The sequence below is a fragment of the Penicillium cosmopolitanum genome (genome assembly GCF_028827165.1).
Source record: "Penicillium cosmopolitanum strain IBT 29677 chromosome Unknown utg000005l:1.0-4006212.0:1.0-4009387.0, whole genome shotgun sequence".
NCBI classification, from domain to species: Eukaryota; Fungi; Ascomycota; class Eurotiomycetes; order Eurotiales; family Aspergillaceae; genus Penicillium; species Penicillium cosmopolitanum.
This window is the reverse complement of record NW_026622675.1, coordinates 457,350-484,379: the sequence shown is the minus strand read 5'-3', so window position 1 is coordinate 484,379 and position 27,030 is coordinate 457,350. Positions and strand designations below refer to the sequence as shown.

The 27,030-nt window shown below is 48.7% G+C and overlaps 14 protein-coding genes across 14 annotated transcripts; 8 read left to right on the top strand and 6 right to left on the bottom strand.

Annotated features, from left to right (window-relative positions):
* Positions 1–121: 121 nt before the first annotated feature.
* On the top strand, positions 122–615 carry N7509_003199 (cytochrome c oxidase VIIc family protein; the record flags this gene model as incomplete). Its single annotated transcript, XM_056627836.1, has 3 exons — positions 122–419; positions 487–519; positions 590–615. 3 exons carry the CDS (start codon positions 122–124, stop codon positions 613–615), a joined length of 357 nt encoding a protein of 118 aa, XP_056490570.1.
* Positions 616–1,079: 464 nt separating this feature from the next.
* Positions 1,080–5,329, top strand: N7509_003198 (Elongator subunit IKI3; the record flags this gene model as incomplete). Its single annotated transcript, XM_056627835.1, has 6 exons — positions 1,080–1,850; positions 1,918–3,371; positions 3,422–3,687; positions 3,740–3,873; positions 3,927–4,206; positions 4,260–5,329. The coding sequence occupies 6 exons, from the start codon at positions 1,080–1,082 to the stop codon at positions 5,327–5,329; spliced, it is 3,975 nt and encodes a 1,324-aa protein (XP_056490569.1).
* Positions 5,330–5,888: 559 nt separating this feature from the next.
* Positions 5,889–7,498, top strand: N7509_003197 (uncharacterized protein; the record flags this gene model as incomplete). The annotated part of the gene is made up of 4 exons (XM_056627834.1): positions 5,889–5,907; positions 5,969–6,182; positions 6,247–6,586; positions 6,641–7,498. 4 exons carry the CDS (start codon positions 5,889–5,891, stop codon positions 7,496–7,498), a joined length of 1,431 nt encoding a protein of 476 aa, XP_056490568.1.
* A 1,366-nt stretch (positions 7,499–8,864) lies between these two features.
* N7509_003196 (S53 family peptidase) lies at positions 8,865–11,258 on the top strand (the record flags this gene model as incomplete). Its single annotated transcript, XM_056627833.1, has 8 exons — positions 8,865–9,076; positions 9,136–9,399; positions 9,461–9,931; positions 9,985–10,102; positions 10,150–10,240; positions 10,288–10,919; positions 10,981–11,123; positions 11,186–11,258. 8 exons carry the CDS (start codon positions 8,865–8,867, stop codon positions 11,256–11,258), a joined length of 2,004 nt encoding a protein of 667 aa, XP_056490567.1.
* Positions 11,259–11,789: 531 nt separating this feature from the next.
* Positions 11,790–12,121, bottom strand: N7509_003195 (uncharacterized protein; the record flags this gene model as incomplete). The annotated part of the gene is made up of 2 exons (XM_056627832.1): positions 11,790–12,046; positions 12,097–12,121. The coding sequence occupies 2 exons, from the start codon at positions 12,119–12,121 to the stop codon at positions 11,790–11,792; spliced, it is 282 nt and encodes a 93-aa protein (XP_056490566.1).
* Positions 12,122–12,542: 421 nt separating this feature from the next.
* Positions 12,543–12,782, top strand: N7509_003194 (uncharacterized protein; the record flags this gene model as incomplete). The annotated part of the gene is made up of 1 exon (XM_056627831.1): positions 12,543–12,782. One exon carries the CDS (start codon positions 12,543–12,545, stop codon positions 12,780–12,782), a length of 240 nt encoding a protein of 79 aa, XP_056490565.1.
* A 711-nt stretch (positions 12,783–13,493) lies between these two features.
* N7509_003193 (uncharacterized protein) lies at positions 13,494–14,377 on the bottom strand (the record flags this gene model as incomplete). Its single annotated transcript, XM_056627830.1, has 4 exons — positions 13,494–13,560; positions 13,627–13,836; positions 13,890–14,268; positions 14,329–14,377. 4 exons carry the CDS (start codon positions 14,375–14,377, stop codon positions 13,494–13,496), a joined length of 705 nt encoding a protein of 234 aa, XP_056490564.1.
* A 728-nt stretch (positions 14,378–15,105) lies between these two features.
* Positions 15,106–16,111, bottom strand: N7509_003192 (cytochrome b5 reductase family protein; the record flags this gene model as incomplete). Its single annotated transcript, XM_056627829.1, has 3 exons — positions 15,106–15,653; positions 15,713–15,790; positions 15,844–16,111. The coding sequence occupies 3 exons, from the start codon at positions 16,109–16,111 to the stop codon at positions 15,106–15,108; spliced, it is 894 nt and encodes a 297-aa protein (XP_056490563.1).
* Positions 16,112–16,664: 553 nt separating this feature from the next.
* On the bottom strand, positions 16,665–17,585 carry N7509_003191 (ankyrin repeat domain-containing protein; the record flags this gene model as incomplete). Its single annotated transcript, XM_056627828.1, has 1 exon — positions 16,665–17,585. The coding sequence occupies one exon, from the start codon at positions 17,583–17,585 to the stop codon at positions 16,665–16,667; it is 921 nt and encodes a 306-aa protein (XP_056490562.1).
* A 1,035-nt stretch (positions 17,586–18,620) lies between these two features.
* On the top strand, positions 18,621–19,199 carry N7509_003190 (anthrone oxygenase family protein; the record flags this gene model as incomplete). The annotated part of the gene is made up of 2 exons (XM_056627827.1): positions 18,621–18,690; positions 18,748–19,199. The coding sequence occupies 2 exons, from the start codon at positions 18,621–18,623 to the stop codon at positions 19,197–19,199; spliced, it is 522 nt and encodes a 173-aa protein (XP_056490561.1).
* A 1,399-nt stretch (positions 19,200–20,598) lies between these two features.
* mvd1 (diphosphomevalonate decarboxylase MVD1) lies at positions 20,599–21,939 on the bottom strand (the record flags this gene model as incomplete). The annotated part of the gene is made up of 3 exons (XM_056627826.1): positions 20,599–21,529; positions 21,582–21,743; positions 21,869–21,939. 3 exons carry the CDS (start codon positions 21,937–21,939, stop codon positions 20,599–20,601), a joined length of 1,164 nt encoding a protein of 387 aa, XP_056490560.1.
* A 226-nt stretch (positions 21,940–22,165) lies between these two features.
* Positions 22,166–23,035, top strand: N7509_003188 (cytochrome c1 heme lyase CYT2; the record flags this gene model as incomplete). The annotated part of the gene is made up of 1 exon (XM_056627825.1): positions 22,166–23,035. One exon carries the CDS (start codon positions 22,166–22,168, stop codon positions 23,033–23,035), a length of 870 nt encoding a protein of 289 aa, XP_056490559.1.
* A 388-nt stretch (positions 23,036–23,423) lies between these two features.
* On the bottom strand, positions 23,424–24,306 carry N7509_003187 (SNAP receptor PEP12; the record flags this gene model as incomplete). Its single annotated transcript, XM_056627824.1, has 2 exons — positions 23,424–23,945; positions 24,013–24,306. The coding sequence occupies 2 exons, from the start codon at positions 24,304–24,306 to the stop codon at positions 23,424–23,426; spliced, it is 816 nt and encodes a 271-aa protein (XP_056490558.1).
* Positions 24,307–24,772: 466 nt separating this feature from the next.
* N7509_003186 (nucleoporin NDC1) lies at positions 24,773–26,875 on the top strand (the record flags this gene model as incomplete). Its single annotated transcript, XM_056627823.1, has 3 exons — positions 24,773–24,905; positions 24,983–25,250; positions 25,306–26,875. The coding sequence occupies 3 exons, from the start codon at positions 24,773–24,775 to the stop codon at positions 26,873–26,875; spliced, it is 1,971 nt and encodes a 656-aa protein (XP_056490557.1).
* Positions 26,876–27,030: the final 155 nt, after the last annotated feature.

The following is a 27,030-nucleotide window of genomic DNA, read 5'->3' as shown; positions in this document are numbered from 1 at the left end:
GCAGAAAACTGGAAAGTGCCTGATGAAGCAGGCGGTGAGAGAGGGACTTTGAACTGGTTGCATGGATCACCTGACCCACTCCAGTCCACGTGACTAGCATCGTCCCATTCCGCACCTCGCGATGTTCATTTGGCCTCGCCCCGTCCATTCCCGATCGTCCGCTCTCTCCCCTCAGTACCTCCCAAGGTGGGTGATATTCAACACAATTGCATTACCGACACACCGACTCACTATTCTTCTCCTTCAGATGTACGCTACTCCCGCCATCCGCGCCCGTCTGGCCGTCACTGGCCGTCGTGCCTTCACCACCACCCGCACCCAGATGGGTAGCCCCTTCCACTACGCCGAGGGCCCTCGCACCAACATTCCCTTCAACCCTCTGACCAAGCACTTCTTCTGGAGATACTGGTCCTTCATGGGTAAGCCATCCGTTGCCATCCGTTCTACATGCTGCGACCCATGTAACTAACTCGATTGCCTTCTTAGTTGTCGGCTTCGGTGCTCCCTTCGGTATTGCCGGTAAGCTCGCAATGACCCAGAAATCCCCTTTGATATGCTCAATGGACGCTAACGGTTATTTTCTACCTAGTCTGGCAAACCTACAAGACCAAATAAGCTGTTTCACTAGTATTTCTCGCGTGACAGTATGGTGGAAGATTATAGTGATGGAAGTTCTCAATCGGGCGTCGAAATCGCTTGGAATCATGTACAAACTTAGAGAATGAGATTGGGTGTTTTGTTTGCACGTATCAACTATGCGATTGTAGCTGTGTAGCTGTTGTAGAAGGGAGCTGTAGGGACGTTGAAATCTGGATGAAGTCATTGGCTGAGCGGATGTGGAAAATCAAAAATTTGTGGTTCGGCGTTGAATTAGAATTGGCTACAACACACAACCTCCCTCCACCTCCAACTACAACCTCCCTTTTGAGCCAGTCAGTAAGAAGTGACTGCAAGCTGAGCTAGAAGGGAATTCTTACCCCTTTCTTCTCTTATTTATTTCCAGAGCATAGCGCTCATCCCATGGCGGGGTAAAAGAAGAGGCTCTCCACCTAAAAAAAAAAAGTTGATACCCGCCGAAGATGCGCAATTTGCGAAATGTCTGGCTGCGGGAAACGCAAATCCAGAGTGACCTGCCTCTGACGGCTACCGCTTGGGATATCTCGTCGGACTCGGTCGTGTGCACCTTTGGTCCAACGGAGCAGAGCCCTATCATCGAGCTGCGGAGGAAGCGTCCTGATACTCAGACTGATGACCCGGCCGATCATCCTCTGAGCCGCGATGCGTTCGACTGTCTGGCCTCTTGGGATGCCCCATCTCCATTGCCTGATCTTCCATGTGATCGAATTCTGTCATTGCATTACTTTGCTGACAACCTGACGGCATGTCTAGTGCTGGAGGGTGGTGATATTATCATGGTCCGCGAGGAGCCCCTCCCCGGAGAGGATAAGATTGAAATCCTGGGCTCAGTGGATGTCGGAATCAGTGCGGCTGCATGGTCTCCAGATGAGGAGTTACTGGCTATCACAACCCGAGCTCGTACACTTCTGTACATGACGAGAGAGTTCGAAAATGTAGCCGAGATCACACTCACCGAGGCTGATCTCCAGGCTTCCCAGCATGTCTCAGTCGGCTGGGGTAAGCGAGAGACTCAGTTTCAAGGAAAGAGAGCAAAGGCTCTTCGAGATCCCACTGTACCAGAGAAGGTGGATGAGGGAAAATTGAGCAGCAACGATGATGCTGCCACCACAATCACCTGGCGAGGTGACGGCGCGTACGTTGCTGTGAACAGCATCGAAGAAGGTGCTCGCCGTGCGATTCGAGTATACTCAAGAGAAGGTACCCTTGACAGCGTGAGTGAACCTGTCGATGGACTTGAGGGAGCCCTGAGTTGGCGACCATCTGGAAATCTCATCGCAGGCATTCAACGACTGGATGATCGAATTGATGTTGTTTTCTTCGAGCGCAATGGATTGCGCCACGGCCAGTTTACTTCTCCGTCTCACCGAGGAGGAAAGACTATCTTGGGGATCACAAATCCTTCTTTCATGGAACATCGATTCGACTGTGCTGGCCGTTCGCTTCAGAGATCGAGTTCAGCTCTGGACTACAGGCAATTACCACTATTATCTCAAGCAGGAGATCCCCATTATTGTTGACCCACGACTGTCTATCCCTTTCTCCTTTGAGTGGCATCAAGAGAAAGCATTGCGAGTAGTCGCAGGCTCGTCTGACTCTATTCTGGATCTGGAATACGCTTTCGATCTCAATCATGGCTCTACTGTCATCCCTAATGATGTCGGTGCTGTGGCTGTGATGGATGGGCAAACCCTGAAGTTGACTCCTCTCCGTCTGGCTGGAGTACCGCCTCCAATGGCGCATAATGAGTTGAAGTTGGACTCCAATGCCATTGATGTTGCATTCAGCCAGTCCGGCACTAGGATCGCAGTTCTCATGAAAGATGCCTTCTCGGTCTTCTTGTGGTCTTTGAAGAGCCGCCCAGTTCCTGTACCGATCTTGGAGTCAAGTTATCCGCTATCAGATACCGCTACCAGTCGCCCCAGACAGATCGCCTTTGTTAACGAGAACGAAATCTTCGTTTTGAGAGAGTCTGCGCCTAATTCTACCGTCATTGAAAAAACCCTGCTGGAGACTCGTGATACCGAGGTTGTCCATGAGGCAGTAGGTACCCGGTTCTCTTCGATTTCTCCAGGAGTCGGTCACAGCTCTCTGTGGGTCTCCCACAAGGCAAACAAGGGTGCTACCTATACGAGCATCTCTCTCGACTCCGAGGGATTACTTGAAGTTTCTCCCTGGGTCGAGAGCCCGAATGTTGACACCCCTTGGGCCCGTGCCGTGTCAATCTCGGAGGACGAGAAAGTACTTATTTCAATGTCACGAACAGGCACACTCTATGCGAACAAGCGCGTGTTGGCAAAGAACTGCACCTCATTCCTGACGACCCCCTCTCATCTTCTTTTTACAACCTCCCAACATCTGCTCAAGTTCGTCCACTTGAACCGCGTGGATGATATGGAAGTCCCAGAAGATACCCCAGAAACCGATGAAAGATGCCGGAGCATTGAGCGAGGCTCGAAGCTGGTGTCAGTTATTCCATCAGTATTCGCTGTTGTTCTGCAGGCACCTCGTGGAAACATCGAAACAATCTACCCACGTGCCTTGGTGCTGGCGGGTATTCGAACATTCATCGACCAGAAGAAGTACCGATCTGCCTTCCTGGCATGTCGCAGCCAAATGGTGGATATGAATATTCTCCACGACTACGCCCCTCAACAATTTATGCAGAGTGTTCAGCTATTTATCGAGCAAGTCAAGAAAGTTGACTTCATTGATGATTTCCTTTCTCGTTTAAAGTAAGAAAAATTTGCCTGTGGATAGGGATATAGACTAACATCATGATTAGGGAGGAGGATGTCTCGCAAACACTGTACAAAGACACACTGAAGATCTCCAAGAACGAGTCCGCGGTCGTTGCCCAGCCAGACGCTCCAGCTGTGGCTTCTGTACCAAAGACAAGCAAAGTCAGCAAGGTCAATGCCATCTGCGATGCTTTCTTAGCGATCCTTCAGAATCGCATGGACACTAATCTGCAGAACCTGGTGACAGCACACGTGTGCAAGTCACCCCCTGACCTTGAAGCAGGATTGGAACTGGTAGCTGGATTACGAGGTATATCAACTTTCCATCATCTGCAGAGGCTCGAAGCTCACAACTTCAATAGTGAAAAGTCCAGAGCAGGCAGATGATGCTATTGAGCATATGTGCTTCTTGACCGATGCTTACCGACTATACTCACATGCTTTGGGTATCTATGACCTCGAGCTCACTCTTCTCGTGGCTCAACAGGCACAAATGGTAAGTCATAAGATGGAGCTTAATACAGAATCATATCTAATTATTCCGCAAAGGATCCCCGAGAATATCTCCCCTTCCTTCGAAAGCTGCAGCAATTGCCCGAGACTCGACGGAAATTCGAGATCGACAACCACCTTTCTCGATTTGAGAAGGCCTTGAAGCATCTCTTTGCACTTGCTGCCCACGATGAAATTGAGGCATACGTTACAAAACATATTCTCTATAAGGAGGCCTTGGAAATCTATAAGTATCAGCCAGAACAGCAGAGACAGATCACTCGCCTTTATGCCGAGTACCTAGAAGAAAACTCGAAGCCCAAGGATGCAGCGATTGGTGATTGACCCCTCAAACATAATCCATAAGAATCCAGCTAACGCGATGTCTAGCCTACGAATCTCTCGCACAATACGACGAAGCTCGCAAATGCTATAAGCGTGCTCACCTTTGGCGCGAGTCCTTGTACTGCGCGATGATGGCATCTCTCCCCGAAGCCGAGCTTGCCTCTCATACCACCGAACTGGCAGATACCCTCGTCGACGAAGTTCGCGACTACATTTCAGCAGCAACCATTTACGCCGAACACCTGCATGACATTACTACCGCGGCCAAACTTCTCTGCCGCGGCTCGAAGTTTGCCGACGCAGCTCGCCTGCTCACTCTTCACGGGAAAAAGGAGATGGTGGAAGAAATAGTGGACTCCGGCCTAGCGGAAGCAATGGGCTCTATGACTGACCTGCTCGCCGACTGCAAAAACCAGCTCAACGCCCAAGTACCACGAGTCGCTGAACTGCGCAAGCTTCGCGCCGAAGACCCTCTCGCTTTCTACGGTGGTGACCCAACCGGCGGAGAAGGCGGCGTCGATATCCCAGATAATGTCTCGCTTGCCCCGACCGAGGCATCGACACTGGCCGGTCGCACTATGTTCACTCGGTATACTAGCAAGACTGGACGGACGGGCTCTTCACGACAGACGTCCAAGAACCGCCGACGCGAGGAGCGCAAGCGTGCTAAGGGTCGGAAGGGCACTGTTTACGAGGAGGAGTACCTGGTCAACAGTATCAGACGTCTTATCGAACGGGTGAACACAACTATACCCGAGGCCGAGCTGCTTGTCGATGCGCTGCTACGACGTGGAATGCGCGAGCGTGCTGCTGCTGTCGAGAAAGCGTTGGCGGACGTTATGAAGATGTGTGCGGATTGCCGTGATGATGTTTTTGAGGTGCAGAAGGTTGAGGCTCCTAAGAACGAAGAAGCTGAGGATGGGGCTTTTGAAGACTCTAATCTTCCTCTCCGCGGTGGTCCGGCTGTGCTTGCGGAAAGTCTCGATGCCCTTGAAGGCGGGGCGCGTGCCAAAGAACCCCCCTGCTCTAAAAGATATGAAGAAGTCTTCTCTTCTGGCTTGAGCTGGACTGAGTGGGCCTGTGTTTACATGTTTATGTCTAAAAATGTCGTATGATGATCGATGATTAGTTCTATAGATAACTATCCAACTTGAAGAATAACTCTTGAGAGAAAGTACATTTTTGTTTACTCTGCTTCCAACTTAGTAGCTAGGCCTAGAGGTCGCATGTCACCGATCAGCTCGGGACCTCGCAGGGATCTCTGGGCTGGCGGATCGATGAAAGAAAAATGAGCTTCTTGTTAGTGGTAGAGATAGGGTCCCCTTTATACCGAATCTTTCCGCAATGCCGCCTCAGACACTCGTTTCTTATGTATTCGTTAGGCTCCCGGTCTTCTCTGTCAGTGTAGCCGTCGGTATTGGCAATTCTGAAACTGCCAGAACACCCGGGCATAATCACGATTTTGGAGATTTGTCCAGGTGGTAAACAAAGACTGCTCGACGTCATCGAGGTTCGGGCTTCGTTCTTTGTCTCTTTCGTGCACTTCTACGATAGACTAGAGCTGCCCCTCCCTACGACTCCATGCAATCAAGCATAAAAGGCTCTTACATCCCAAGCTAAGAGCTGTCTCATATCAAAAACTTTGGAACTTATTTCAACATCACATCCGCAATAATGACTAGCGATGATACTGGTATGGGTTTATAATTTTCACTCCTTTGCTCTTTTTAGAAGCCGGCTCACACTCAAGCTAGGGACCGCAAGTCTCCCGTGTCTTCGAGATCTCACAATTACCCAAGCAGGCGAAGGGCTGCGAACGGGAAAGTTCACTTCCGTTGACCTTGTCAGGGCATATCTCAAAAGAATTGAGGAGACAAAGCATCTCACGATCGTCATGCATATGGATGGAGATGCCTTGGAGGTGGCCCAGATGCTGGACAAAGAACGGGCCGAGAAGGGAAGCAGAAGGTATGTGCTCGGTCTCATCTGGCTTTTATTTTTTTTGTTACTCATGCCTCATCCTAATCGATAGTCCTCTCCATGGAATTCCTATTCTCGTCAAAGATGAGTTTTTACCGTTTGGGTGGCAGAAATTTGCACCCAAAGCCTCCTCTCTGCCGCTGGAATTAAGGAAGAAAAGGGACCCTATGGAGTTTAATAGACTTCGGGAAGCTGGAATGATAATATTGGGTAGGACGAATCTAGATGATGATGCGGGGTATCGGATTGAGTATCCCGAATTCAGCCTTCGTGATTACATCAATTATTCACGTTTCCCCATTCCCAGCGGTCCCGGCACTTTACCTGGAAGTGCCAAAGCTTCAGCCGTGGCAACTGCCATAGGTTTATCTGTGGCCTCACTTGGAACTGCGGTGAGTATCTCTATATCTTGCTTCCTGCTAAAAAATGCTAATGCTGGTGTCAAGGAATCTGGGGTCATTGCGAATGCCGCTGATTTCAACCTTGTTGGTTTTAAACCCACAACACGGTCTATGATGAAGTCTGGGTATTTTCGGTTTTCGCCACAAGGAACGCCTACTATAGGGATCCTTGCGAAAACTGTCAAAGATACTGTTGATATTTTGGCCGGTATATATGGACAATACGAGGACAACGAGTGGCGTCGGGGCATTCCATCGGACCAGGCACCCGAATGGGCCGAAATTTATGAAAGCTTGGATCTCAGCGAATTTACTATTGGTATTCCGCGTGATAGCTTTGATTCGGACCCATACCCTCAAGTTATGGATTCATTCGAGGCTGCTCTGAAGACTCTGGCCTCGACTGGGGCAACAATCGAGGAAAATGCCAACTTCCACGGGGGCAAGGAGCTCAAAAGGCTCAAGGCGCAAATTAACAGCCTCGTTCAATTGTCAGAGTTTAAAGAAGACGCGTTCAGATGTTTAACAAGATGGGGGAATGACTCTAATAATCCTGAAAATGCGCAAAGAGTTTATAACCTTGCCAGAAGATGCCCAAACGAGGAGCCCACAGAGAGAGAACTTAATAAGATGTTATGGACTCGCACAACCCGTATTGCTGCAAATAACGAGGAATACACAAAGATACTCGAAAAAGCTCTCATCATCAGCAAGCATCAAGGCATTCGGGCAACGATGAAAAAACACCGTCTCGACATGTTCGTTATTCCATCATCTGATGAGGGCATTACACTCGAGCTTGCTGCGCAAGAGAATGGTCCTGTGATGTCTGTACCCCTGGGATACTTCCCAGACGGCTTCCAGGGTAGATATACCGACGAAATAACCCCCGAAAGACCGTAAGTATGGCCCGGCAAAGATAAGACTTCCCATGACAATTACTTACTTCAAGTAGATATAGTTTGTTGCTCATCGGTGGCCCGTTCAGGGACATGTCTTTGTTTCCGGTGGCTCATGCCTTTGAGCAGTTGACTGCTGTGAGAGGCCAAGAACCAGGCCCCAGAAGACCGCTCCCAAAAACGGAATTGATAGACGTTCAGCCCCTTGTCAGCGATATGAGCGAACTTCAAATCGAGCGAACAGCTTGATCTGTTTCCATTCCCCTTTATTATTCTAGTATTTTGTCCTTTACATCATGGAAACTTCCATTTGTGATCAATGGTTGATTCAGGAAGTAGTTATGCGGGGGGAAACAACGTTATATCATCGAAAATCGATCCTAAGTTTGATGGAAATGAAGTCAATTCGCGCATCTGGTTTCTAGCACAACTTTGAAAATGTCGGTCCCTGGGAATCAAATAAAAATATTCCAATTTCCTTATAAACATTTCTATGGTTGTTCACCGACAGGTAGAAGCATCATGCAACTAGCACAGCACAAATTATGGCCCCAACCTAGAACTTAAACTTGAGATAATACTAACTACGAGTAGCGTCGAGACACCCCATAGGCTGAGAGGATTAGACGACTTGAGACTCGTCCATGCAGTTACATCGTTCAAAATCTCGCCCGTAACCTACCAATAGCCTTCGCAACTCAGCTAGTGGGATTCGCTTAGTGATTCCTCCCAGTTGTGCCATTTCACCAGCAGCCAGCCCCGTTGGAGAGCCGGCGAGCTAAATGTTTCCACCCGTCGGACCTCCGCCCTTTAGCCCTTGCATGGAACCCATGGCCAACCCCTGAAGATAAAACCCCCACTTAGCGGCATTTTCAGCACACAATTTGGCGAGATGGTAGGAGCGGGGGTGATAAGTATCTCGCAAGCCCACCAATCCCGATGGTACAATGCGCATCGCTAGCAGCCACTCTAACCTCGAGTGGAGCGATTTCCCAAAATTGTTCTCCACTGTCTATTGCTTAGCCTTGAAACCATGCGAAATCAACACATGATGCCTGCTACTTTAGCGCACTCCCCTCACCAAGCACCTATTAGGCTATCATCGGCAAATATTTTTTTGTTATGTCTCATAACCCCATGCAGATACTCCTCCCGCTCAACCCAATCAAGTCCATCGCTCGGGAAATTAGTAAATTGCACTCGCCATGTCTGGATAGCTGAAATAGGGACAATTTTGTTTATGAACATGGATGCTAAATGGTCCATGCGAGCCCCGTTACATCGCCCGTTTATGTATTTATAGTGTCGTCTGCCCCAATTGCATCGTTGCAGCTACCTGTCTTTCTGTTACAGTACTACCTTGCCTTATAATGCTGTTCCGCCAGTTCTGCGCTGTTTTAGCCGCTGCAGCACTGTCTGGTGCTGCTCCAGCTCCCGTCAAACATGTTTTGCACGAAAAGAGAGAGGAAGGATCATTAGACTGGGTGAAGGGTGATCGAGTTGAAAGCAATGCGATATTGCCCGTGCGCATTGGGTTGACCCAGAATAATCTAGAAAAGGGATATGATTATTTGATGGATGTGTATGCACTTTGAATCAATGCACCAGAGTCAAAGAATGGACATGCTGATATCTTCCTAGATCAAATCCCGAATCCTCGAAGTATGGTAAGTATTGGTCTGCCGATGAAGTGCATGACATGTTTGCGCCTTCTAGCCAGACAGTCGAGGAGGTGCGCGAATGGCTCCACTCTGTGGGAATCGATCCATCGCGGATTGTTCATTCGGACAACAAGGGCTGGATCGCGTTTGACGCATATGCTCATGAGGCCGAGAGACTTTTTATGACGGAATTTTACGAGCACAAGCACACTGCAAGCCAGAGCATGAAGATTGGCTGCGACGAGTACGTCAACACAGCTCCCTCCCAAAGCTAAGCCCCTACCACATGCTAATTCAATTCATAGGTACCATGTCCCAGGTCATATTCAGGGACACATTGACTACATAACCCCGGGTGTCAAGTTGACTCCAGTCTTGAGGAAACACAAGAAAGCCAAACGTGCCTCTCACCTTGCCCACAGCGACCCCGTTCTAGAAGGTGTCTCGTTTGAAGAAGGAAAATACTCGATTCCTGCTAAAGCTATGTCGCTTTCTGAGGATTTACAAGGATGTGGATATAATATGACGCCAACCTGCATCAAAGCTCTATACGGAATCCCAAAAGCTACCAAGGCTTCCAAGAAGAACTCGCTAGGACTTTATGAACAGGGCGACTATTTTGCTAAATCAGATTTGGACTTGTTCTTCAAGGCTCACGCTCCTTGGGTCCCCCAGGGTACATACCCGATCCCAGCTTTGATCGATGGAGCCAACTTCTCTGTGCCTTCCTACAGCTCACTCAACACCGGGGAGTCGAACATTGATATTGACTTGGCGTGAGTTAATATCTTGACATTCATTGCAACACTTAGTACTGACGAATTTCAAGTTATTCATTGATCTATCCCCAATCTGTGACTCTTTATCAGGTGGATGATCAACTCTATGAGCCGCAGGAGGTTGCGACCACCAATCTCTTCAACACCTTCCTTGATGCTCTCGATGGGGTATGTTTAGATTGTGACAAGTCTTTTCATCGCTGACTTTTTCACAGTCATATTGTACGTACAGCGCGTATGGAGAGACTGGAAATAACCCAGACATCGATCCTGTCTATCCCGACAATCGGGAAGGAGGCTACAAGGGTAAATCTTCTACGATTCATTTTTCTTCCCATTACTTATTCTCGCAGGAAAGCTCCAATGCGGTGTCTACAAGCCAACAAACGTCATCAGCGCCTCATACGGTCAATCCGAAGCGGATCTCCCTATCAGCTACACCAAAAGGCAATGTAACGAATTCATGAAACTCGGTCTCCAGGGTCACTCAATCTTATTTGCATCTGGAGACTACGGTGTCGCATCATTCGCAGGAGACGGTGGTGCCAAGGGCTGCTTGGGTCCTGAACAGAAGATTTTCAACCCACAATACCCATCCAACTGTCCCTATGTGACATCAGTCGGGGGAACCATGATATATCCGGATCAAACAGTCGAAGATGCCGAGAGTGTAATGCACGCCAATCTCGGGGGCACAGCGACTAACTTCAGTAGCTCCGGCGGGTTCTCGAATTACTTCCCCCAGCCTCATTACCAGAAAGCCACCGTTAAGAAATACTTTGAAAAGGCTGATTTGTCCTACCCATATTACTCGGAGTTCAGTGTTGATGTCAACACAACCAAGGGTCTCTACAACAGGATCGGCCGTGCCTACCCGGATGTTTCTGCAAATGGCGCCCGTTTCCCAGCATATACTGGTGGGAAAGCTCTTCATTATTACGGGGCGAGCTTGGCTTCGCCATTGTTTGCCTCAGTTTTGAATCTAGTATGTTCCCAGTCCCTCTCGTGGCCATACGTCTTTTCTGTCACTAATCCTCGATTCCTAGATTAACGAGGAGCGTATTGCGAAGGGCAAAGGCCCTGTTGGGTTCATTAACCCAGTCCTTTATGCGCACCCCGAGATTCTTAATGATATTACCAATGGTACAAATGCCGGGTGTGGCACATATGGCTTTAGTGCCATCGAGGGGTGAGTTCGAAACTATTATATTCTGTCGAGTTCGCAGAGGGGATGGCTGACTAGAGACACAGATGGGATCCGGCCACTGGTCTAGGTACACCCAACTACCCGAAGATGAAGAAGTTCTTTTTGTCTCTGCCATAGAATATGGATAAATGAGAGGAAAGGCCGGGCATAAATTTCTCGATATGCTGTAAATATGCTGGCATTCATTTGTGTGGTGGTGTGAATAATCAAGCTTATTATACTCCTTTTTTTTGTCTTTCAAGATTATCTGCTCCGGCAGCAAGGTCAACAAACTATCTACCGCAATAGCTACGTATATACTAGGTGGATTCTCACCACAGATTTCCCTGCTAAAAGCAACCCCCTCAAAGGCAATACAAAAGGATCTACCTCCCCTCCCTCCCATAACCACGATCTCTTACTAGATGAAAATTTCCATCTCATAAAATAGCACATCAATGTCATGTCCCTTCGTAGGCTGATGTAGTACGGTCTCATCATCTGTGTCAACTTCGGTCTTTTCTGCTGAGAGGATATGGATCGTACCATATGGAACGAAGCGAATAGTTCCAGAGATGAATGACCGAATGAGGCTATCTAGTAGCATTAAGTTCTAACTACACAAATGGTGGCGCTGCGGAATGATTAGGCCATTAGAGCCTTATGCTCTCAACAATTCTTCTCCTGCACTTCCCGGCATCTTTGCGATTGCTGCTTCTCCGCCTCTGACCGCATCGTCAGGGTTGTACTCCACGAAGTTTCTTTTCTTCGGGATCTGAGACGAGTCCGGGTACCCTTGGCTTTCCAGAGCATGCTCTCGGGGATTTTCAGGGTTTCGCCTCTACTTCTGGGTGTTGTCGCAGATTCGTAAATTAAGCCCAATAACTGTCGCCTGGTGCAAGATCGAACGGCATTGGCAGTACAACCTGTCATTTGCAATTAGATCTTGTTGCTTTTCAGTCACGTAAATACATACCGTGGCCAACGTAGGTAGCGATCATCGCGTAGTTAGGCTCGATTCCATTTTCAAGAATTTGAATCGAGATTACGGAGAGCAACTAAAGTAATGAGTTGGGTTTCATGATCTTAGTGGATAGATGATTTACCTGAGCACGTTCCCTGGCGCTCCTGTTGATAGGTATGATGGTGTTTTGCTTCTTCAGAAGAGGCCCCTTTCAGGATGGGCTTGCCCTAGGCGAGGTGAGGGGCCTGCTTGGTTTTCTTTTGGTTCCTCAAGACGGTCGTCAGCCTGATCTGGCTCAGTAGAAGAGATTTAATCACGATATTCAAAGCGAATTGCTGTACACAAATGGCCCACTCACTTTAACTTTTTCTTCGCCCCTGAGGTTGTCGAAAAGGGAATCGATATGCTCCAGCTTGATAGGCTCGACCTCCTCAAGGTCTGAATTGACCGAAGTCAAAATGGCCACACCGGGTGGCTTCATGCAAGATCTCCTTGATATTGACTTCCCGCTCGGGTTCGCCCTATTTGAGGGTTTGGTGAGCCTGGGTGGCGCTGGAGTTCAGGAGAGCCCCCTCGGGGGGTTCGAGCTTTCGTCATGGCTGTCCGGTGTGTCGGTCAACTCGTCAATTGGCTTCAGCAATACACGCCTGATGCGAGCTCGAAAGGTTTCGCCGGTACACCCTGTCATTTCTGATTAGTTTTTGCTGTTTTTCGAGTCACGTAAATCCATACCCAGGCCAAAGTAGGCGGCGATCCGGGTATAGTCGAGCCTAACACCATCTTTACGTAGTTGTTTCACAATCGCTGAAAGTAGATAACTCAATGACCTGGGCTTCCTGGTTTTAGTGGAGACGGGGATGGCTTACCTTTGACATTTCTACTTCGTCTCGGTTAGTAAGTGCGATGAGTGGACGGACAAAAGTAGAAAAATGTCAGGGATTTCTGTGGGGAAGTTTTGGATGAGGTTGATGGGAAAGAAAGTGGGAGATTGAATATTGGGAAAGGAACGAATTGTTCAATTTGCCCCTCAAGAAACCCATAGACATCACTATAACCAGTGAGTGTGTATATTTCAATTTCAAATCATGGTGACCAACCCTAAAATAAAATATGATCTCCGAGGTAATACGATAAATAATATTATCTATAATATGCTTATTCTCTGTTTCTCTTTATATAGTATATGATACTTTGCCCATAAAATTCTTTCTTATAAATCAGTGCTGCCAGTGTACGATTAGTATTTCGAGGATGCCATCATGGGCCTGAATATCAGAATTTACGTTATTCTCAAAGCAATATTCGAAGTAAACGGTCTCAGTGGCTTTATGTCAAACATCTGGAGGGGCAGCATGGAAGCGGTTACCCGACATGTGCTAATTCTTATGCTGATTCTATATCGTCCTATATCACTCTGCAACTGGGAACCCATACCCAACCATCAGCGCTGGCTCCTCGATATTGTGGTGTTGATAGCTGTCTTATGGTCAGAATTGTGCTCGCAGCTGCAACCGACAGCAGGAAAAGATGCAGGTAACTTACCTCAGCACACCGACCGCGCCAGGGTCAAGCATCAGAGAAAGAGGAAACTCCATCGGGTATCCGAGCCATCGCTTGGTGAAAGCTCGCAGAAGATGTCCATGGGCAACGAGAACAACGTCGGACGGGTTCTCGCCATGCATGCTATCCTTTTGGAATGCACGAATCTCCCGAATCAAATCATCAATGCGGTCGGTAACCTGTTGAGCAGACCTACAAACCGTGTTAATATAGTCACCCACAGCTTCCAAGAAAGTGATGCTTACTCTCCACCTTCACAACCATCACGCCAAATATCCCATGGGCGCTCAGAATCCAGCCCACGCTCCTTTCGCAGCGCGCGAATCTCACGCGTCAAAAGGCCTTCATAGTCTCCATAAGTCCATTCAGCCAGTCTATCCGTCTGAGAAACCTTTTGAGCATCCTTCAGAGCCTGCTTATCGGCATCAGAGAAGGCAATGTCAAATGTCTGCTTAGCCCGATTGCGGGGGCTGATGTAGACATGGGCGAGGTTGACAGGGTCAATCAGTTTTCCGGATCCAACAATCATCTTTCCGGAAGCATGAACCTGCTGCTGGCCATCTTTGGTGAGATCCAGCTCAGTCACACCGGTATACTGGCCACTCTGAGACCACACCGTTTGTCCTGTGACGAGTTAGCAATATTTCCGACGAGAACTGGTCCCGAATGTGACCGGAGACCTACCGTGACGGTATAGGAAGACACGGGGAGTGCCGGTGTCCTGTCCAGGCATTTTATCAGGAGTTAATATGCGCTTTTTAGGATGGTTGTCGAGGAATCCTGGTTCTTGAATTGTTGATGGAATGGGGTAGCGGGGGAGGGCCGACTGAGAGGAAAAAGTATTTCCACCGCCCCGATTTGTTGACCCTATCTTAATATCCTCACCGAGCACCTGGAACCTAATTTTGGTCTTTCATATCGAAGCACCAAAAAATATTCTCATTTCGTTGACACATATAAAAGGAAAACAGATCTAAGCATATACTACTAGGTGCTAAATTACTCTCGAGTACTTACCGGCATAGCCGACCGCGTAGGATGACTTCATGATATTCTAGTCTGCCCCACTCACTGGAGCTTTGTTGAAGCGGGGCAGAAATAAGAACAAGACATCTCTACGAAAGTAGGTCTAGGGTTTCAAGAACACCACCCTGGTCTTTTTTGGATAAATTTTGCAACCCCAGCCCTGAACTTATTGACTAGGCTAAAAGTGGTTTATCATCTTGATTTTATATTTTCACCAGACAGCCAAAGGAAAGGACAGTTTCAATTGACCAGGCATTGCACCAGTAGACTAGTACTGGTTCTGGGAGCTGCTCTCGATGCCCAGGCGGTAGTAGGGGCACGCGGATGAAGATTTCGTGAGCATAGTATTCGAAGACACATGATAAGGTTGGCTTCAAGTTTACATTTAAGGCCCCTTTCTTGGATTGTTTTAAAATTTGTACAGTCTACTAAAATCTAGAACTTATATATCTGGTCCTTCTCAAATCCCAATCGACTCAAAATACCCGGGGCACTGCGAGATCCAACCAAAGAGTTCTCCATTCCAGGTGGGCCGCAGACAAAGACGTGAGTATCTTTTCCAGAGCCCTGTATCACCTCTTTGAGAAGTTCTTCCGTCACATAGCCCTTGCGAAGACTGGTGCCTTCCTCTTTCGGGTGACTGACGGTATAAACATATTCGAAACGATCAGGAAACTGCTTTCTGTATTGCTCGAGCTCATTCCTGAGAAGAAGATCTTGCTCTGTGTTCACACCGAACACAAGATTGATCTTGGTCTGATCCTCTGGGTTGCTCAGAATGCCCTGGACAAGCTGGTATATGGGTGTGATTCCTGCACCGCCCGCAACTAAATAAACCTGGGAGAATTTGTTTGGCGTCCATGAATACCCCTTTAGCGCCGCCATAAAGGTGAGTGTGTCGCCGGGCGCGAGTGAATGGAGATGGCTACTAGCTTTTCCGTTTGGGTATTTTTTTACCATCAGTTCTAATGAACCTTCTTGCTCTATAGACAAGTGAAGTTAGGGGCCATGAGGCTTTCAATGGGGGTTCAACGTCTCTTACCGAGATTGCTTATAGGTGTGTATGGACGAAGGACTGGAAGCCATCGGCCTTGTGGCCACGAGAATGTAAGAAGGGCAGCTGCTTGAATTTTAGTAAATTGGTGAAATAGCCATTTGTGAATGAAAACTTACAGGTCAGAGTTAGGCCACTCTTGGCACTCTGATCTGGAAACTCGAAGACTAAACGCTTGGTATTGTGATTGACCTGGTCGACGCTCTGGAGGCGTAGGGTCTTAGGGCCAAAGCCGCCAAAAACCTTCGGTGCCTCTATTGACTCTGCATGGCCTGATGGGAGCAACGACCGTGTGCCATAGTATGTACCAGCTCCTGCAACTGCAACGGCTGAAATTATCGTTGGTCTAAACTTCAGCGCGTGCCATAAACCTCGTGAAGACACCATGGTTGAGGTATTGTATAAGACGAGGGGTGAGATAATGTGAAGGTATGGGGGCAATACTAAATCATAAAGATGTCAAAGTGTAATTTAATGCCGACAGGGGAAACCGGCGTCATATTTCTTTATAATAGCACCTCCAGGCAACCAGCGCGCAGGTGACATGCAATCCTATCAGAGTCCGGCAAAGACCGTGCCAAACTCCGATGAAAGCTCGAGTGGAGTCTTGCCCGCCGTTCGCATCGATTGATTTGATCGGAATGTCGGGCCATGGAGCCCCCGGCCACCGACTATCCCCAGGTCCATAATAGAAGCTCTGACATTTTCAGACGATGTGTTTCATCCTTCGGGTATAAGAACTCGGACTTTTCTCTCCGAACTTTAACCCAGCCGAACTTGAGTTGACAACTTGGAAAGTTGTATAACTAAACAAGTGTTTGGGCAATTAAATACTACAAAGATCTAAGATAATGACAGGCTTCTCTGGATATATCTCGGAGCAAATCGGTATACTGTAACTTGGAATCTCGTTGGTATAAAAAAAGCCTTGTAACCCTGCTCAGCCGCCTATTTGACCCCTTAAGAGATCCGAGACTTCGGTGTGGCCTGCTCGGATTGCAAAGTCTAGCGCTGAACTGCCATCTTTATCGGTCGCCACCACATTAGCCCCATTCAAGATTAAAATCCATGCCAATTCCGCATTGCCATTCCAGGCAGCCCAGATCAGCGGCGTCCATCCAGCTATGTCAAAAGCAGATGGATCAGCCCCTTTATCGAGAAATAGCTTTGCTAGTTCAAAACTGTTGAAACGTGCTGCTAGGTGCAGCTCCGTGTCCCCGCCGGAATTTCGAGAAGGAATAGTTGCGCCTGCTACCACCAAGCGTTTTGCGATAGCTACATACTGCCGTGTAGTAGCATACCAAAGTGGTGTCATTCCAGCTGTATTGGCTACGGAAACCGCGGCGTTTGCTTCTAATAAGCGGTTCACAGCCACCTCTTTTCCTCGAGAGCTTGCCAAATGAAGCCCGGTTTCCCCATAAACATTTTGCGCATTGATGTCAGCCCCTTTTTCAATAAGAAAAGATATGGTCTCGTCGTCGCTATAACGAGCGGCATATATCAGGGGCGTGTTCTTGTGAATATCACGGGCATCAAGAAGGTATTTGTGTCCACGATCCACGAGTAAAAGCCGGAGAATTTCTTTGAATCCATTTGAAGAAGCAATGTGGATTGCCGACATGTGTTTGCGACAGCGTACATTTAAGTCGGTTTGCAAATTATTCTGTAGGATCTCTATGGCAAGAGTTTCATTTCTCTGGGTTAATGCGCAGAGAAGCCGGTAGCCAACAATCTTAGGTCGCAGAAGTTCGAAGTGATTCTTGTTGACGCCGCCAAGGCTGAGGAGATCATCTCGATCTAAGCGTTCGGCAATACACACGCGTATCTCGGGCGGCAGCGTTGCAAATGATTGACGGGCCATGGTTCCAGTCAGCTGTTTCTTTTGCTTTGATTAACACATATACCAAGAAAACCTAGACCCGCAGCTCAAACCGAACACAGTGTAGACAAGCTTACCCAAGAACCACATGGGGATAGAAGAGAGTCTTCACCGCCAATTTCAATTAGGCCTGACTTGGTGTAACAAGGGAATTCGTTCGTGTTGATCTGATTCAGGATCATGGTTATTAATCGATCCCTTTTGGACCAACTCGCATTAAAGCTCAGAATCCCCCTTACTTTGGTAACGCCGGGATTGTCAACGCTAGCGAAAAGATAGTCGAGCTGAAGTGGAGTTGGACCAAAATTAGGCTCATATATCATTCGACCCACGTCATATGAGATCAAATAAAGAACTGGAATGAGTTTTAACGCTCAGCCACGGACAAGAGCCCATAAATAATCGGGAGCGTGAGCCAAAGTATGATTGATTAGAAGCGAAATGCTCTCGGGGTGTGCCTTTTGGCTTTGTTAAACCTTCCTGTGTGATAGCTTAATTGCGGCTTTAGGGGATGCCAAATAAAAGCCCTGGAAAAGCCCCGCGACACAGCAGACTGTAAAGTCATGGCGTATTTGTTTTGGCCAACATAATGTGCATGGACGCCGGGTAGCAGAAGGCCCGCATTCCAAGTTCCTTGGAGTAACGGGCAACGCGCTTAATTGAAGCCCTGCCACGGGTTTTCAAGTGTGAGATTTTATTTCTCCATCAGACCATGAGAGCCAGTGCCATTTCCAACAGTTTAATGTGAAATTCATGAGGATCCCGAGGAAGACCCCAGAGTCCGGCAAAGACCGCCCAAAACCCGCTAAAGGCCGATCAAGACTTTTAAGTGGAGCGTTGGCGGATCTCACCGGAATGTCGGGCACTGCGCGCCCCGGCCATGACCATTAACCATTAACCATATCTCCACCGCGTCAATCATACCATCATGACTCTAATCTGGAACTTATTTAAATCTGTCGTAGTTTTCTACTGATTTACTCGAAATTTTCAACTTTCCTATTCAATTTCCTCCAAATGGCATCATATCCCTTCGGTTTCCGTGTGGCGCAGGCTGTCGGCATCTCCGGTGCAGCATGGCTAGCAGGTAGGTGTGGCTCTATAGTACATAAATTCAGACCTTCATCTAACTTCAAACTGGCAGGTAATATCGCAGCCCTTAGCACTATCACCACACCTGCTCTTATCCGATCTCAAAAAGAAGATAATCCTCCTGTTGGACTGCTGGCCAAACAATGGAGGAATTTGTTTGAAAATGGCAAAACAAAGAACCCACCTGTCGCAGTTGGCGTGACTTCTGCTTTCATCTACCTTGCTTGGTCTGTTCGATCGGGGGGTCATTTATTCAAAAAGACTCCTATCAGCAGATCGGTACTATTCTCCGCAGCAGCGGTCCTGACAATAAGCATTGTCCCATTTACGTTCGTTGCTATGTCAAACACAAACAACAAGCTCTTAGAAAAGAGCGAATCAACAAAAGAGGCTTCCGATGCGGAGACAGTGAATCTGGTTGAGCGCTGGACAACTCTCAATCAAATTAGAGGAGTTCTACCTCTGATTGGAGGGTTATGTGGCATGCTTGCTACATTGTTGTAAGTGTGGAAGGCAAGAAAAGGTGCTCATTATTTAATCTACATTTTTGAGAAATTATCTGCACCTTCGTGTATACTAGTAATTCGAGGTCGAGGCTCAGATCGCCAAAATATCAAATTTAAATTCGAGCGAAATCAAGAGCGCATACAAACAACGTGCATAAGGAAACAAAATACCACGACTCGAAGCCAAATACCTCGTCATGGAAAGTGCGAAACCTGCAGGGACAGGTCCCCGACGTTGCAACCCGAGTTGAAACAGTGCATACTAGAAAGGGACAATGCGAGTACACATGAGAACATTGTTACACGGCAATCTCGAAAAGCAATCAATAGAGCGACCCATGTATAGCAGTAGTAGCTGTTTTTAAAGTTCTAGGCTGAAAAGATCATCCGTATACAGAAGTCCTAAGAGTAAAGTCGCACAACAGAAGAGATACCGGCAGTCATTTTTTGCCCAATGCCCCAGTTTCTGCGACTCGGAGAAATTCATATCTCTAAAAGATTGAACCCGGTTGCAAAATGCAAAATGATCTCTTGCAAGCGCCGTACTCTCTACACCGGGCTCACATAACATCGTGGTTTACATCATCTTCAAAAACTGGTGAGTGAAAATCTCGAATTTTGTACAATATAGTACCCAGGCTTACCTTGTAGAATATGAAATTTCTCACACATGGCCTACTAGCCATTTCCCTTCTGGAATTGCACATCACACCATCATCATCAGCCCTGGTGGTAAAATGTCACTGCGCCGGAAGTTATAATAACACTATTCGAGTCTGCAGTGATGTCGGGGCTATATTCAGCTATAGAAGTTGTGGATTTCAAGGGTGCTGTGTTTCTGATACACAGCAGAAACGATTTATTCAGAGATGTCGTCGACTTGGATATGGATTTGCTCGGTGCGATGACTGCTCTCCCTGTTCAGGTGGCTAATCTTCGTGTACCGGAATCAAGCATTGAGACCGTGACTCGAACTGCAACCCTGGAGCCAGGATTTAGTTGGGCGAAAGGATTGCCACGGCTTCTACTGAAGTCTTCTATCTACTAGGTTCTGCAGGTGGCGGATAGTAACCCAATACTCATCGAAGGTGGCCTTTCGTTTGAGACACCAATTGCTACTAGCCTGGAGTACACTATGCAGCAAGTAATGTTCCCGTTGAAAGTCATTTGATATTAATTGAGTCTAAGTATGCCTTTCGTGTGAGGCTTCAAATATATTATGCAACGAAATATGTTCCTGAAAGAGATCTGGTAAACGAGAATTGAAATAACGGAAATTGATCCGCATCATCTTTGCAACGACTCGATTTGGATTCGCCCTTTTCAAAAGGGGATTGGGGTATAGTCGAAGTCATTTTAAGCAAGCTCGCTGTGCATCATAATTCATCTTCGATCTTCTAGTTGTTGACCATCTCGCCAGTCTCAGTCACAAGGTGATCCTCAACGCTGACGGGGCCCTCTCCGACACCAGTAAGGATGACACGACTAACACCATCCTTCAGGCCAGACACGACCCGAGAGTCGATCTGGTCCAGAGAGACACCAGGGGCAGTGACGTTGGCCAGCTTCTCGTAGAAGGGACCCTCCCAGCCACTGGCGCTGGCACCGAGGATAGCCTTGACGGTGCCGGCAACAAGCGCCTCGTCCTTCTCCTCGTAGTAAATGACGGCGTTAGGGCCGGCATCGAAGGTGTAGGCAGCAACAGTGCGGCCAACAGCGCGGTTGATATCGTGCACAAGGCGAACGGCGGCACGGGAGACATCGTTCATGTAGAAAATAGGAGGCCACGAGTCAAGGCAGGTGGCGTGGAAAGTGTTGGAATCGCGCATGGTAATCTCGGCGAACTTGTGGAAGTCGCGAGCCTGGATGGCAGCCTCAATGGCAGCCATGCGCTCAGGAACAACGTTCTTGGCACGGTGGTCGAAGAGGTCGGAGGTGTGAACGGTAGTCTGCATACCCTCAGTGCTGGGGACATCCTTCTTCTCGGCGCTGACAACGAGGATCAGAGCCCGCATCTCAGGCCAGTGAGCGGCGGGGGCAACTTCCTCGGCCAGACTGTCACTGCCATCGGCGAGCTCACCAGTGCGCCACGCGACATAGCCACCCATCAGGGACCTGCAGGCAGAGCCCGAGCCCTGTCGCGCAATACGGCTCAGCTCCCGTGCAGACTGAGGAAGCGAGTAGAGATCAGCCACAGCCCGGACAAGGGCAGCGAAGCCGGCAGCAGAGCTGGCAAGACCAGCAGCGGTGGGGAAGTTGTTCTCGGAGACAATGCGTAGGGGCAGAGTCGAAAGCTTGGGAGAGGGAAGCATCGCCATCCTCGAGGGACTTGCGGAGGGCGCGAAGGTTGGAGAGACAAGCGAGGGTACGCTTGGAGGACTGGATCTCCTGGGGCTGGCCATTGAGGTTCAGGGTATCCTCAGCGGGGTAATTGGCAGAGCAAGAAGCGGTGGTCAGGGTGCGAAGAGAGCGCTGGGAGAGAGTGACGGAAAGAGACGAGTTGGTGGGGAGGTTGAGAGTAACATCACGCTTGCCCCAGTATCTATTTTCATCCGTATTAGTTAGTCCATTTTCATTTTCATTTTCATTCCTATTTGTATTTGTATTTGCAGGGAAATTCCATGTTTGGCTGTCAGATACAGCTGAAGAGGGGCAGGTTTGACTTACTTGATGACCGCAATGTTGACAGGAGCGGTGGTAGTAGCCCGGTAAACGGACTGGTTGGAAGTAGACGCCATTATCTCGAATAGAATAACCGAGAGATACTAGTAACACAGTCTGAGAACTTGAATGAATCAAGAAAAGGGAGAGGGGCACTAGCAAACAAATCTGTTGATGATAGGAGGCGGTCAAGTTTAGGGGCGGCCAACAAGGCGGTGAAGGTAAATTTGTTCCGCCGATTGGAGTTTACTTCTTTGGATTAGCAATCCACTCAATCCACTCTGCATCTTCATAACATCCAACATGGGCGCCGGCGCAAGTACCCCATCTGCTGCTGCAGAACCCCCTGCAGCGGCCGCAACTTGCCCTGTAGATCACAAGACCCGTGAGGTCTGGTTACAACAGAACGGCAATGCGCCTCATCCTCCGTCCTCGCCAGACCAGTCTCAAGCCTCGACAAAACACCAACGACCATTATCGACAGATCGAGAAATTAGCACAATTCCGCGGGCCGGTGATCAGAAAGAAGCACAAGCCTGTCCTGAGGGAAATAAGAAACCTCCATCTCCATACGAAGCCGCAAATGCCGCGTCGCATGGCTTGCCTTCCAATGCCGAATCCGAGACTGGCCATGATGAGGCTAGCGGTAACTGGATCTATCCTTCCGAAAAGCAGTTTTTTGAGGCCCTGATGCGCAAGGGTAATACGCCTGGATCTACGGCCTCGGCCTCCGAATTGGCCACCTCCGTCGCCTCGATCATCCCCATTCACAACGCCGTCAATGAACGTGCTTGGAAACAGATTCTTGACTGGGAAGGCAAGGTCCCGTCCTCCGATCCGGGCAGCAAGAAGTGCGGTGGACCTAAGCTATATTCATTTCGTGGACTCGGAGTTGATCCTCAATTCTTGAGCCCCCGGGCTCGATTTAACGGAATCCTCGGATATCAATTGCCCTTCGATCGTCATGACTGGGTTGTTGAGCGCTGCGATGGAGAGCGCATTGAATATGTCATTGATTTCTACCAAGGGAAAACTACGGGCAGCAATGGTAACCCGGCCGGGTTGGCTGGAAACGCTGGCCCTGGAAAACTGAGCTTCTATCTGGATGTTCGGCCTAAGTTGAACAGCTATGAAGGTTGGAAAATGAGATTCTGTCAGTATGTGGGGCTCTGACGAAATCGCACGCGGTTTCACGACAGGGACAGATCCCTTCAAGATATTTTTAACGGCGAACATGGAGCATGGGTTTGGCATAGCTGGGGCCTCAAAGGGCATCTGTATAATTTATGTATCACAATTTTGTACTATAGTATTTTACACTAGAAGATCGAGGATCTAGAAGGAATTGATGTTCTCCATTCCATTGGTGTCTACTATTCAATTCAATCCGGCTAAAACAAGGCCAGGGTAGCCTCAGGAACTTGAAGGACGGGAAATGTTCACAGGGAGGGGGCTGTGACTAAGGAATAATACATCAGGGATATCGTGTACAGACATGAAGAAAAGAGATAAAGCGCCAAATATCACAAAAGCAACGAGGGAAAAGCCATGCAGAAGACATCTATCCGATCACGACTGCCAGGATGATGATAGTGAGAATTACAGCCAAAATAAGAAGAAGACAGACGGCGGTCGACCGGGCTCGCTTCTGATGGCGACTGGCTCCTCTCAATTCCACATTCGCGCCACGAGTGCTTTGATTAACATTCTCAACGTTGTCGCTGATTATGTCCAGCTGGCCTCCCTGCTCCGTCACTATATGAGCCACATCTCTAAAAAGTTCGTTCAGCTCTCCCACGGATTGTTCGATATTCCGGATCTCAGTCTCTCGTTCAATAATCAGGGATTCTTGGAAATCGACCTCGCCTTGGTTAGCGAGTTGGGAAGCCTCCTGCAACTGTTGTTGCCGCTGAAGTTGAACATCGGTATTATCATGTGCGTGCTCGCCATCTTCAATAGCGGTACGTGCTGCCACTGCAGATGCTCGCTGTTTCTCCAGTGCGCGACGCTGAACGGTCTGGAATTCATCTAGGCCGGCTTTGAAATCGGACGATAGCTTCTGCTGTTTGTATTTTTGCAATGCCTGAAGTTTTTCATCTGTTAGTTAAACACATCCCCTCAAGGCATGTGGTGGTACTTCGGAAACGTACATTGACATCCTCCCATGTTTGGATCTTCTTGAACCCGTCTCCAACATCCTTGAATCCCGTTCGAGTCTCCTCCAGCATATTGTGTACCCGTTCTCTCACACGCTCGGTATCCCGCTTTGTTCCAAGCAGGTTGATTTGGTGGGTTAGGCGAGCAGTGTTGGAATTCAAGGTGAACAACTGATCGGAGAGCGACTCAGCCAGCTGGTCAAACCCGGGGTCATCGCGGTACTGGGCATCTTCGGATCTAGAGAACCCGCTCTGGGCCTCGAGTGAGTTTAAGCGATCAAAAGACATATTGTGGGAGTGATGCAAAAGAGAGAAAGACAGATAGCGGCAGATAAAGGAAGTGTACGTGATCGAAGGAAGATGCGCCCTGCTGCCTCCGGGAACTGCAGGCACCACCTCCTCTCCTCACATGACGTTATCTGCCGCACTAGTCCCTGATAGGTTAGCCCACCGTGCAACACTTCATGTGCCACAATTTGGGCGGTGAGCCACATGTCACATGACATATGTGGCTGGTGTGTTTTGATGCCTCAAAATATTCCATTATCTCATGGACTCGGCTTGACCACCCGTCGGCGCAACAACACACATACTCCCCGTTCGGCATCTTCCCCCCGCCATCGCCGTCGCTGGATATATCGTTATCCTCTGCAGCTTCTGCAGCTCTTCAGAGGCTCATTCGGACCATGCTTTGAGCCTTGTCGCAACCACCTTCCTTTTGAACGAATACCCATCCCACTCCAGCTCTCTCACCATGGCCCCCGCACAACCCCGACCATACCGTCGGATATTGACGTCCGCGTTACATCGACGCTTTGTTCATGCCTCTGCGCTTTCTTTCTTGATTTGCTATGCTATTGCAATTTCAATTGGTCACACATCATCCTGTGAGTGTCAAGGCGTCGCTTGGGGCAACCTGGGTGTTTCTCCTGTCCCTCATAGCTAACGATTTTGAATCTTCAAGTCTTCTGGGCATGGTTTCCCCTCGGCTCATGCGGTATCCGCACCGTTATGCTCTTTATTTCATCTCTCTCCATCTTCGTCCTTCGTGTCGGTCAACTCCACATTGGCTCAAGAACGGCTAAATCCTCGCTTGGGACCTTTCAATACCTCTTCCCCCTACAAATTGTTCAGACATTTGGCTGGTATATTTTTTCGGCATGGATCTTCACCGAGATTTATCTCTGGTCGTCACCAGCTAGTGCAGAGCTTGAAATGGTGAAACGGGGCAGGTAGGCTAAGGCAATCCACGAAATTTGACACAACGCAGAAATTGACTCGATGCAGGATTCACGAAAGACCCACCTTGAACGAGCGACCCATCTATATTCACACATATCACTTGCTCCTCGCATGCACCCAGGCAGTATTCCACCTGTACTGCGATTATGACCGCGTCCCCATACCTGTGGCCAAGCGAACACCCGAGAATGGCGATAAGCGCACCCACCCTGTGCCTCCGACTCTGGCACACATCCAAAGTGCTCTTCCTCCAATGATCGCAACCGGATTATCAAGAAGTGCAGTCGTTGCTGGTTTACTTCCCGTGGTCTACCCTCTGTTCTTCCGCCAGGCTGCATGGAGCTGGTCCTTGTACTTCGCAAAGCTGTTTTGGAACTTCTCTCGGTCATCTGCGCAGCCTAGTACTCTCCTGTTGACCCCGAGCTTCGTTCCTCTGCTCATTCGGACCTTCTTCTCGGGCTCGTTCCTGGTTCTGCTATGGCAATCGACCAACGTTTTCTTCTCAGTATTTATCGGCAAGGAGCCATTGAAGCGCGGCCAGCCTCTTACCGCTGAAGCCAAAGACCCCAATGGCAGCCTGATCAATGGCTTGAAAGCTAAGAAGGAAGTGGCGAAAGCTTTCGCCTTCTGGGAGCTCAGTCTTATCAGCCAGACTCTTCCCGAGCGTCGCAAGACAATCTTCAACGAGATTGATCGCGAAGGTGGTTCTAGCTGGTCTCAAATCGTCACTTCCCTGACTAGTGTGATCAAAGCCATCCCGGACAGAATTTCAGCAAGCAAGGCACCTGCCCCAGGCTCTAAGCCACCAGCGCAAACCTCACAGCCTGTTCTCCAAACTCTTCCCAAATTGACAGAAGCACCCAAAACCGACAACATCTTCGCAGACGCTCCTAAGGCAACCTCCCGGACGGATAAGTTTGGCGCTTCTTTCGGCTCGACAGTCAAGTCCTATGGCCAGTCTTCCGACTGGACTCCTATGGCGCGGGCTCGTGCTCGCCAAGTCTTTGACCAAGCCTCATCCGCCATGCTCAGCCCTGAGCGAAAACGAAAACTCATTGCTACCTCCAAGGAGTTGAAGCTACTCACAGGTGGCCCTTCTCTCACTCACAAGCCCGAAGATGTCCATCCGATCATTGCTCAGTTCCTTCGTTCGCCAATCGGCCAGCCTCTGCGTCAAAGCTATGCCCAATGCGCATCGAACATTGTCCTCGGCTCCCCCGAATCCTCTCTTACTCTGGTCGTGGATGCCGTCGACGCTCTGACTCGACTTTTGATTGCTAGTCTGGCAGAGGACAAATACGGTCGGGTCCAGGCCGATGTTCCTTCTGTGATTCGTCTGTTCACGGAAACAATCGTGACTTTAGAAGTTTTTGTGCATCAAGGTGGACTGGATGCACACTGGACTGACGTATACTTCCCGCCATCCAGTAAACCCGAAGCCCAAGAGGAAGCCCGAAAAATTCCCGATATTGAACTCATGGTGGCTTCGATGAAGAATGGTCTTGGGGACTTGTTGGAATCTTTCAAGCCCTACCTCCGTGATATCGGCATTGAGGGTAGAGACCTCCGACTTGCAAAAGAAGCGGCTGGTGTCGATGCGGAAGATTTGTTATGAACTACGACACACCTTGTGTCATAATCCATCATTTGTACTCACACGGCGACAGTGTTAGACTGATCGTCTAAGCTATTGTTTCTATTTCTTGGGGTTGACGGTGGACAAATGCATAGTTAGGCGTTTTCTTTGATTTCAACTCGATTTTGGTCCTA